The sequence below is a fragment of the Lolium perenne genome, chromosome 4 (assembly GCF_019359855.2).
Source record: "Lolium perenne isolate Kyuss_39 chromosome 4, Kyuss_2.0, whole genome shotgun sequence".
Lineage (NCBI taxonomy): Eukaryota > Viridiplantae > Streptophyta > Magnoliopsida > Poales > Poaceae > Lolium > Lolium perenne.
Genome location: NC_067247.2, coordinates 194,589,368 through 194,599,397, shown reverse-complemented (window position 1 = coordinate 194,599,397; position 10,030 = coordinate 194,589,368). Strand labels below are relative to the sequence as shown.

The window sequence follows — 10,030 nt, the reverse complement described above, 5'->3', positions numbered from 1 at the left end:
TAAAAGAGGCCATGATTCTATATTTGTGGTAGTGGACAGATTTTCTAAAATGTCACACTTTATTGCCTGCCATAAAAGCGACGATGCGTCGCATATTGCTAACCTGTTTTTCAGGGAGATTGTTCGACTACTTGGAGTCCCGAAGACTATTGTTTCTGATCGTGATGTGAAGTTCATGAGCTACTTCTGGAAGACACTTTGGGGAAAGCTGGGGACAAAGCTACTGTTCAGTACTACTTGTCATCCCCAAACTGATGGTCAAACTGAGGTGGTGAATCGAACTTTATCACAATTGTTGAGATCCATGATCAAGAAGAACCTGAAGGAGTGGGAAGAGTGTTTGCCGCATGTGGAGTTTGCTTACAACAGGGCGGTACACTCTACCACGGAGCTGTGTCCTTTTGAGGTGGTGTATGGTTTCAAACCCATTACTCCACTTGACTTGTTGCCTTTGCCCATACATGAGAGAGTTAATATGGAGGCATCCAAGAGGGCAGATTTTGTGCGAAAGATCCATGAGAAGACTAAAGAGTTGATAGAGAAGAAAGGCAAGAGCAATGCTGCAAGGATGAACAAGAAGCGCAAAGAGATGTTGTTCAAGCCTGATGATATGGTCTGGGTACATTTTCGCAAGGATAGGTTCCCGAAGCTGCGGAAGTCTAAGTTGAAGCCTCGTGGTGCTGGTCCTTACAAAGTGCTTGCCAAGATCAATGATAATGCATACTCAATAGATCTTCCAGTTGATGAGTTTGGTGTCAGTAATTCTTTCAATGTTGCTGATTTGACACCATATGACGGAGAAGACCTTGGAGCGTCGGGGTCGACGCCTTTTGAAGGGGGGGGGGGAGATGATGAGGACATCCCTACTACACCATTACCTCCGTCATTGATGAATGAAGATGAACCTGCTGTGAAGCTCAAGTCCGATGAAGTTCGGATTGGACCAATTACAAGAGCTCGTGCGAAGCTACTTAAACAACAGGTGAACTTGTTTCTAAACGATACTTTGATTGATGAGAACTTTATACTGCCTAAGTCCTATTACTTATGTATCATCAGGTATCAAGAGGAGACGAGCATCGCACGAGGAGTAGAGGAGCATTGGACATGAAGACGGACGTCAAGATGGACGTGAAGGCTGGACATGGAGCTGGACATGAAGATATCTCATGGACGCGCGAGGGAGGAGCGGGAGGCATGCGCGAGAGGAGAAGTCGACGTCCGTGCCGGTCCAGCGCCGGTTAGACCGGCCTCGACCGGCCAGCCCGGTCCACAGCCGGTTGTGGGCGGCAACCGGAACGGATTTATCGTACCGGAGCGAAACCGGATTTTTGCGAACTTCCCGGTTTCCGCCCGGTCGACCGGACCACAGACCGGCCCGCCCGGTCCACAGCCCGGTTGACCGGATTCCAGACCGGATTCGTCCGAGTCTGTCTCGACCAGATCTATTCTGGGTCGGTTTTCTTTGTATCTTTTCGACCAGAACTCGTCCCGGACGCCTATATAAGTGCCTTGGACGACCCCCTAGCTGCTTTAGACCAAGTTTAAGATAAACCCTAGTTCATAGTTGTTTGCTAAGCAAAACTATTGTTCCCCAACTCTCCAATTCGTTGCGATCTGGAGTTTTATGCTACTGAAAGTTTGTGTGATCTGCTGTTCCATTGGGGATTAGAAGATTGCAATCTACCGCTTCGTGGTCGGCGGCTACGTGCGCAAGTGTGTGGAGTTACGAATATCTTGCAGGGTTGAGAGCTGTTGCATTGGCATCAGGAATCAATCGAGAGACTTTGTCGGCGTCATACAAGTTATCCTCCTCATCATCATCGATTCTATCCGCTGCTACCATCGTGTGTTCATCACCACCCGTCGCTTACTGAGAAGATCGGGCCACCCCTTATCACAACTACTGCGGCCTCCATGATCCACGAGTTCACCTCAAACCCGGGGCCGGTGCACCGGGGCTCTGTCAAGGGGCGCTCCAAAAACCTGCCGCGCAACAGAGTGGAAGGGTAGCTCCGGCTCCACAAGGACTACTTCCACCTCACCGATCCGGTGTTCAAGGAAATATATTCCGGCGCCGGTACAGGATGTCAAGGGAGCTGTTCCTGGTCATTCTCCGGGGCGTCAGAAACTACGACCCCTACTTCCAATGCAGGCCCGATGCAACAGGTGCGCTAGGCTTCACCTCCTACAAAAAATGCTCCGCGGCTATTCGCATGCTCTCATATGGAATGGCTGCTGATATATTCGATGAGTATCTTCGAATGGGTGAGAGCACCTGCCTTGAGGCCATGTACAGGTTTTGCCGAGCCGTGATTGCCGTGTTCGGACAATATTATTGTAGGGAGCCAAATGTTGAGGATACAAGGTGGCTCCTGTCTATCAACGAGTCTAGAGGGTTCCCAGAAATGATTGACAACATAGATTGCACACACTGAGAGTGGAAGAACTGTCCATTTGGATAACAGGATCAGTACAACGGACATGAGGAGGGACGGACTGTCATTCTTGAAGCTGTCATATCTCAAGATTTATGAATTTGACATTCATTCTTTGGCATGACCAGATCCAACAATAACATCAATGTGTTACACTGATCACCGGTTTTCAACAGGCTCATGCAAGGCTTAGCTCCCCGGGTGAGCTATGAGGTCAATGTAAATGAATATGACAAGCCATATTATCTAGCTGATGTCATCTACCCTGACTGGGCCACACTGGTTAAGACTGTCAGTAATCCAAACTCCGAGAAGACGAGGAGGTTTGCCAAGATGCAAGAGGCTTGCAGAAAAGATGTGGAGCGCGGATTTGATGTGCTCCAAGCTCGGTGGGCAATTGTTCGTCACCCGGCAAGAACATGGTCGTTGAAGACCATGCATGAGGTGATGACATGCTGCATGATCATGCACAACATGATCGTTAAGAACGAGCGTCCTAATGGCCGCAATGAGAACCACTGGGATTTCCAAAGTGAGCTGGTTGCGCCACTTCCTGAAGCTTTATCTTGGGAGAACTATCTACATATGAATGTAGAAGTTACCGACGAGAACGTGTGCAAACGGCTGCAGACAGATCTGATTGAGCATTAGTGGACATTAGCTGGCCATGAAGACCATGCCTAGAGGAATACTATCTTATTTTCATGTAGACTTTTTAAAGTTTGAATGTAATAACTATGACTTCGTTAAAACTCTTTATTTTATTATTTGCAAACTTCATAATTCATCAAACGCGGAAATGCGTCGGGACCCCAGACGGAAACAGACGACAAAAACAATTTTTGTCGCATCCGTCGCGCACGCAAACAGACGCTCGCGGACACCGATTTGCGTCGCCCGGTTGGAGATGACCTAAGGATAAGGAGTCTGCGAGCGAACATAAAATCAGTGGAAGGAATGTAAGTGGACTAGCGATCCAAGATCTCTTATACAAATGGGCTGAGCCCATTATTGGCCCAGGGCAGGCGGCGCAGGCACGTATCGACGCTAAGAGCTCCCAAAACCCTAGTCCGGTGCGCTCACTTCCCATCTCCCCTTCTCTTTCCCTCTGCCGTTCGCTCCGATCCGACCCACCTCGCCGCGGCGCTCCCTGCCGCCGTCCAGCCGCCATGTCGATCCGCATGCTGAACCAGAACGCGGAGGTGCTCAACAAGTCGGCGGCGCTGCACATGAACATCAACGCCGCCAAGGGCCTCCAGGAGGTGCTCTGCACCAACCTCGGCCCCAAGGGCACCATCAAGATGTAAGTGTCTCTCTCGCTCGCGCGCTCCCCGCTAGCCCTAGATTCCAGATGCGCCCAAGCTTGTAGGCTAGGTCTCCCCCGCGCGCCCTGCCTCCACCTAGGGCTGTCACTTGCCCCGCTGATGTAGCTGCAGAGTTGAAATGGTGGGCGGTGTTTCGCTGATCTGCGCTTTTCCTTCCCAGTTGTCTCGTGATCTCGCAACTTTTAGTGGAAGGGTGCTATTTCTCGTTACGATCTCCGTTTGGTGTTAAAGTGACTGGATTAAGCCGGGGTTGTCCATCGTTTGAGCTGTTTATAAAGTGTAAAATTACTGGTTCATGGATAGATTTACTACAGTAATATTTGCTAAAATCTGACTCTCTCTGATTTGTGATGCACAGGCTCGTGGGTGGAGCTGGTGACATCAAGCTGACCAAGGATGGGAACACCCTCCTGAAAGAAATGGTATGCATATGCTCCCAATGAGACCTTTCAACCCTCTCTCGTTTTGAGGTTTCTTAGGTTTTTGTGTTGCCACTCGCAGCAAATCCAGAACCCGACAGCAATCATGATTGCAAGGACAGCCGTGGCGCAGGATGACTCTAGCGGCGATGGTACCACATCCACCGTGCTTTTCATCGGGGAGCTTATGAAGCAGTCTGAGCGATGCATCGAAGAAGGTATTGTTATTCCATCATATCTGTCTAGTCTGCTTGATGAGTTGCTCGATTGATCGATGTTACATGAAATTTGCTGTTTGCATTCGATATAGTTGTTAGGCTTGCTAAATGTGATTATCCTTTTCAAATATGTTACGGCAATACACTTTTGCAATGCTTGGTGTTAATCTTTACAGTATTCTTCTTCTGTGCATCATGGGCTAGTATTCTGCCTTAGTACATCTATCTAGTTGATTAAGATTAAGAAGTACCTGTACTTTTTTTTTGCAATCTTCACATATGAACGGAAGTGCCTACCCAAATAGTAAGGTAAACAATTATGGACCTGTGCTACGGCTAATGGTTTCTAGGTCTGGTATCCCTGAGATATTTTAATGTGACTGTAGCAGAACTAATTCGCTGTATGGATAACAAACTGAAGATAGAGAGTAACACAGTATAATTCTCACTACTTTTTAAGACAGACAACTCTTGTAGCATGATTATGTGCATTTTTTTGTAGAGTAATCAGTAATGTGCTCTGAACATGCATTTCCCAGTTGGTTGCTAAACAACAGAACCACAAAATGAACCTTAAAAACATGGGCCTTCTGCTCTAAAGCCTGGAAAAAAAATGTTACCCTTAATTGCAGTGCTCTCTCTTAGAGGGAAACCCCTTCTGTTCATATGGTAGCTGGCTCCTTGCGATAAGTTCATAGTAACCAATTGTTATTTTTGCAGGTACCCATCCACGGTTTTTGGTTGATGGCTTTGAGGTTGCCAAAAGAGCAACTCTTGAATTTCTTGAGACATTCAAGACACCAGTTGTTATGGGTGATCAACCTGACAGGGAGATCTTGAAAATGGTTGCAAGAACAACTCTTAGGACAAAGGTGACCGAACTATATTTCATCATTTTTTGTTGTAAACGAATGCACACATGTACTTTCTCTCTCAAGTACCACGTCTTACACAAAATTCACTATTTTTTGTAGCTGTATGAAGGATTGGCTGATCAGTTGACTGATATTGTTGTAAACGCGGTAATCTTGGATTTCTTCTATAGTGCTTCCTATGAAGGTTTTTAGTCCACAAAATTGCTTAGCGTATTCCTATATTCTGTTTGGTGCCTGCCACAGGTCCTATGCATCCGCCAAAGCGATGAACCAATTGATCTTTTCATGGTGGAAATAATGCATATGCGCCACAAATTCGATGTGGACACCCGTCTGGTATTTTTTTCCTCCTTATCTTTGCACAATATAACATCCTTCTGAACATCATAGACCTTTGGATAAATAGCTCTCATGTATTTTAAGGCACAAGCTTATGAAGCTGGCTACCTGTTTATTGTAGGTTTCAGTTCTGTGCGTATGTTGCCCTTGCCACACAAATAAACGAACCTTACTTGTAATGTAACGTCAGAACTCTTACTTCTCGTTGCCTTTTTGTAGATTGAGGGTCTGGTCCTTGACCATGGTTCTCGGCACCCTGACATGAAGCGAAGGGCAGAGAATTGTTACATTCTGACCGCTAATGTATCACTGGAATACGAGAAAAGGTGCATGCTTTTGCATACATTGCTTTGTTTCATACTCTAGTTTCACTAATCACCAGATTTTTTTAAAAAAAGTTGGTTGCACCAAATATAAGTTCTTACTTTTATGTTTGTCAAAAATATAGAATTACTGCTTTAGTCAACTTATGTTATTTTTTGCATGTTGTGGGGCAACTAGTAGTGCACAGCAGCACATGCTGACTTTAAATCTACTTAGATTTCCTGTTTTACATGCATCACTGAAGGGAACTGTTTGACTGATACATCAGTTTCTCAGTGAAATAAATGCAGGGTTCTTCTACTCAAATGCGGAACAAAGAGAAAAGATGGTTTCTGCAGAGAGACGTCAAGTTGATGAACGTGTCAAGAAGATCATTGAATTGAAAAATAAGGTATTTGCTTAGTCTCTCTCTCTCTCTCTCTCTCTCTCTCGTTTGGAGATTATTGTTGACCTGTTTCCATGGCATGCAGGTCTGCTCAGGAACTGACAAGAATTTTGTGGTGATCAACCAAAAGGGCATTGATCCTCCATCCCTTGATCTCCTAGCTAGAGCAGGGGTAACTAATTCTGACTTGTTTCATGGTTCTAATTTACTTACATCAACCTTTATATGTTTGTGGTTCCAGTTTAGTTTAAGAATATGTGCCGTGATGTCGCCAGCTGATCTTGGAACATGAAAGTTGATTGACATTATACATAATGCCACTCTATAAGCCACAAAGCATTCAGTTAAATTCAAGTTAAACCCATATAGAAATACTTCAAGAACTGAGGCATGCATATATGGTATGCACCTATATACTCGGACCTAAGCATGACGACTTATATTTCAAGTGATGACGATGCATTAAATTCATTCAGATTTGAATTCATGCACGTTATCAATACTGAACGGTGACAAGTCTTTGCATGGGAACCTTGTTACATTTTAAGCTCAAGAATTTGCATGCTGCAGATTATTGCTCTCCGAAGAGCGAAGAGGAGGAACATGGAGAGACTTGTGCTAGCATGTGGAGGTGAAGCCATCAATTCAGTCGATGACTTGACTGAAGACTGTCTTGGCTGGGCTGGGCTTGTCTATGAGCATGTTCTTGGAGAAGAGAAGTACACGTTTGTGGAGAATGTAAAAAATCCGCACTCTTGTACTATATTGATTAAAGGTTAGCTCATTCTCGACAAACAATATGATCTTCTCCAATACTACCTGTGTTGTAAACTCACTATAAATCAACATTTGCAGGACCTAATGACCACACCATTGCACAAATTAAGGATGCTGTTCGAGATGGTCTTAGATCTGTTAAGAACACAGTTGAGGATGAAGCTGTTGTGCTGGTATGATTTGTATCCCCAAGAAAGCATCCAAATAAATGTTTTGCTAAATATGCACATTTGAATATCGATTACCAGAGGTTCTGCCAAATATATGTGGGTCTGGATTTTCTGAAGGTCATTTACTCTGATTAAGATCTCCTAGTTTTCACGTGGTGCGGGGGTCTTCATGATATACTTCAGCATAGTAATTCTATTATATACATGCACTTTGGGTGTTATCCTAGTGCATTCAACTTGACTTATTTTTTCTCAAAGAAAAACTTGTGACTTATTTTGAGGTATTCCTTGAGTTGTTTATGGGGTCAGTTATTACGTAATTCATACAGAGATAATAGTTTGGTTTTTAGTCGAGATTTTCTGTTACTCTTAATTTATTTTCTGTTGGGCATAGGTGCTATTCCACCAGTTCCTTAAAACATCTTTTTTTTTTATTCTTGTGGTCTGTCTTATTGCTTGAGGAGCTTGCTTATTTGCTTTGGATCTTGGTTGACCGTCGGCCAGTTGAGAACACATTCTCATCTTATATTTTCTATTTCATTTGTCAACTGTAGGGTGCTGGAGCGTTTGAGATGGCTGCTAGGAAGCATCTCATGGACAATGTGAAGAAAACCGTTAAAGGAGTAAGTGACAATTTACATGCTCTTTTGTACTGTGGAAACATCAGTATGCTGCTAACTTGGAATGCTAATAACAACAGCGAGCCCAACTTGGGGTGAAGGCATTTGCCGATGCTCTCCTTGTTATACCCAAGACGCTAGCAGAGAATTCGGGTTTAGATACCCAAGACGTCATTGTCGCTCTTGAGGTATGCACTTTCTCTGTTCTGTCTATCTAGAAATGACAAGAGATGCTGACGTGGATGCACTATTCTATTTGGAAATTCGCTAGTAATTCAGTAGTTTTATTACAGATGTTCGTCGCTACCTCCTCTTTTTCAAAACTTACAAGTGTAGTAATATCTGATGTTTCCGACAGAACGAGCATGATCGTGGATTGGTTGTGGGACTGAACCATAACTCTGGAGAACCAGTCGACCCCGAGATGGAAGGCATCTACGACAACTACATCGTGAAACGCCAGATCATCAATTCCGGGTATGTGACCAGGCTTATTCTTGCAAAAGAGAAGTATAATTGTTTTGTGCTGTGTGTTGACCTTACAAATTTTCTTCCGATGTAGACCCATCATTGCCTCGCAGCTATTGCTTGTGGACGAAGTGATCAGGGCAGGCCGCAACATGAGGAAACCGACCTAACCTAATGCTAGACTTTTTTGTTTGTTTGCTTATTTCGGTCCCGTATCACTAGTTTGTCCCATGTACGAGTGACTCTTGGTGGAATGCTTGGGTTGTGGTAGCTGAAAGAGACTGTACTTGTATCGTTCGTTGTGACTGTGTACCCCCTTGGCGATGTGTTTCTGTGCTCATATTTGTATGTGGAGGAATGTTGTCATTGCGATATTTTCCTTTTTTTTTCTGCCCTGCCGTCTCTTCTTGATGTAAATTTGTTGGTTCAGGTTTTTTCCAGACGTAAATTTTTTTTTTTGTTTGAGGATGTTGACTGTTTTTATTTGCCGTAGATTCCGCAAAACGTGGTGTGTAACTGCAGTTTATAGAAAGCATGAAACTGTAATTTTGTCTTTACTTATGCGAGGTTTGTAGAAAGATTTTCAAGGATGGCCTTGCCAATGCGGAACAGCACACTGAGGCCGTAGGGGATGGAGATGTAGTTCCTGGCAAGAAACATAACCTACAAATTGCTTGGCTTAAGTTTAGTGGACATGCTGAGGTAGGGACAAGGTGGGGTGCGGGCAACGGCTGTTCCATTCCACTGGCCGGAGTAGGGTGGTGGCTTGGGTGGCCGGAAATTGAGGTGGTGGTGGCTTGGGTGGCCGGAGATTGAGGTGGTGGTGGCTTGCGTGGCCGGAGATTGAGGTGGTGGTGGCAGATCTAACTCCTTCGTTCGCCGGTGCTGCCTCCTTAGTTGTAAGCTGAGCTCTGAATCTAGAATGGGAAAAATCGGGCGAGTTTTTTTGGTAGTAGAATCTGATCCAGCGGCGTGACTCGTGAGGATGAATGGAGGAGGAAGACGAGCGCTGACGCTGTCTTGTACCACCATTTACATGGCAACCTTATTTTTGCTTTCTATGCTGTTTTTCTTACGAAAATTCAGCCAATCTACTATAAGCAGCCCCAGAAGTAGTAATATAAAGAAAAAAAATCTTGATTTAGATTTAGATATACATTTTTTTTCTATGATCGTTGACACCCAGGCCAAATTTGGATTTCGATTTGCTTTCAATGATCCTTGACACCAATCCCACATTTTGATTTAGGTTTACAATCTTTTTTTTTTCGATTTTACCTTGTAACCGCCCAAACAGTGAGCGTGGGGAAAGTAAATGGGTGAGAAGTGGGAATCGACCCTGCGACCTCCGCACTGGACCGCTCGCGCAAGTGATCCGGTAAAAACCAGCCAAACCGCGGTTAAACCGGAGGTTTTGGGAGAAAACCGCCCAAACAATGAGCGTGGGGAAAAGTAAATGGGTGAGAGGTGGGAATGGGCTGCGACCACTATCTCTAATTGTACTGGCGGTGACCAGTTGAGATGAGATTGCTTGTTTTGTATAGCAGAGACAAGTTTTTTTTATACGTGACCTACACGGTAGCATGAAAAAATGAACCAACACAGGGCTTTGTTGCGTTGCTTTTGTGGCATGTACGCAAAGTTGCATACATAGGTGTTAGCCTGTTAGGTA

At 44.6% G+C, this 10,030-nt stretch overlaps 1 protein-coding gene across 1 annotated transcript; it reads left to right on the top strand.

Annotated features, from left to right (window-relative positions):
- Nucleotides 1–3,494: 3,494 nt before the first annotated feature.
- On the top strand, nt 3,495–8,748 carry LOC127295275 (T-complex protein 1 subunit zeta 1). The gene is made up of 15 exons (XM_051325186.2): nt 3,495–3,741; nt 4,122–4,185; nt 4,265–4,400; nt 5,121–5,272; nt 5,375–5,422; nt 5,519–5,611; nt 5,834–5,940; nt 6,215–6,329; nt 6,409–6,495; nt 6,894–7,098; nt 7,179–7,273; nt 7,825–7,893; nt 7,971–8,078; nt 8,249–8,367; nt 8,453–8,748. Exons 1-15 carry the CDS (start codon nt 3,608–3,610, stop codon nt 8,526–8,528), a joined length of 1,608 nt encoding a protein of 535 aa, XP_051181146.1. The 5' UTR covers nt 3,495–3,607; the 3' UTR covers nt 8,529–8,748.
- The last annotated feature ends 1,282 nt before the right edge of the window (nt 8,749–10,030 follow it).

Bases quoted from the DNA above. Each gene is read 5' to 3' on its own strand.
- LOC127295275 (XM_051325186.2), top strand. From the start codon at position 3,608: ATGTCGATCCGCATGCTGAACCAGAACGCGGAGGTGCTCAACAAGTCG. The intron at 6,330-6,408 runs GTATTTGCTTAG...CATGGCATGCAG, and splicing joins TCATTGAATTGAAAAATAAG to GTCTGCTCAGGAACTGACAA. The intron at 6,496-6,893 runs GTAACTAATTCT...TGCATGCTGCAG, and splicing joins ATCTCCTAGCTAGAGCAGGG to ATTATTGCTCTCCGAAGAGC.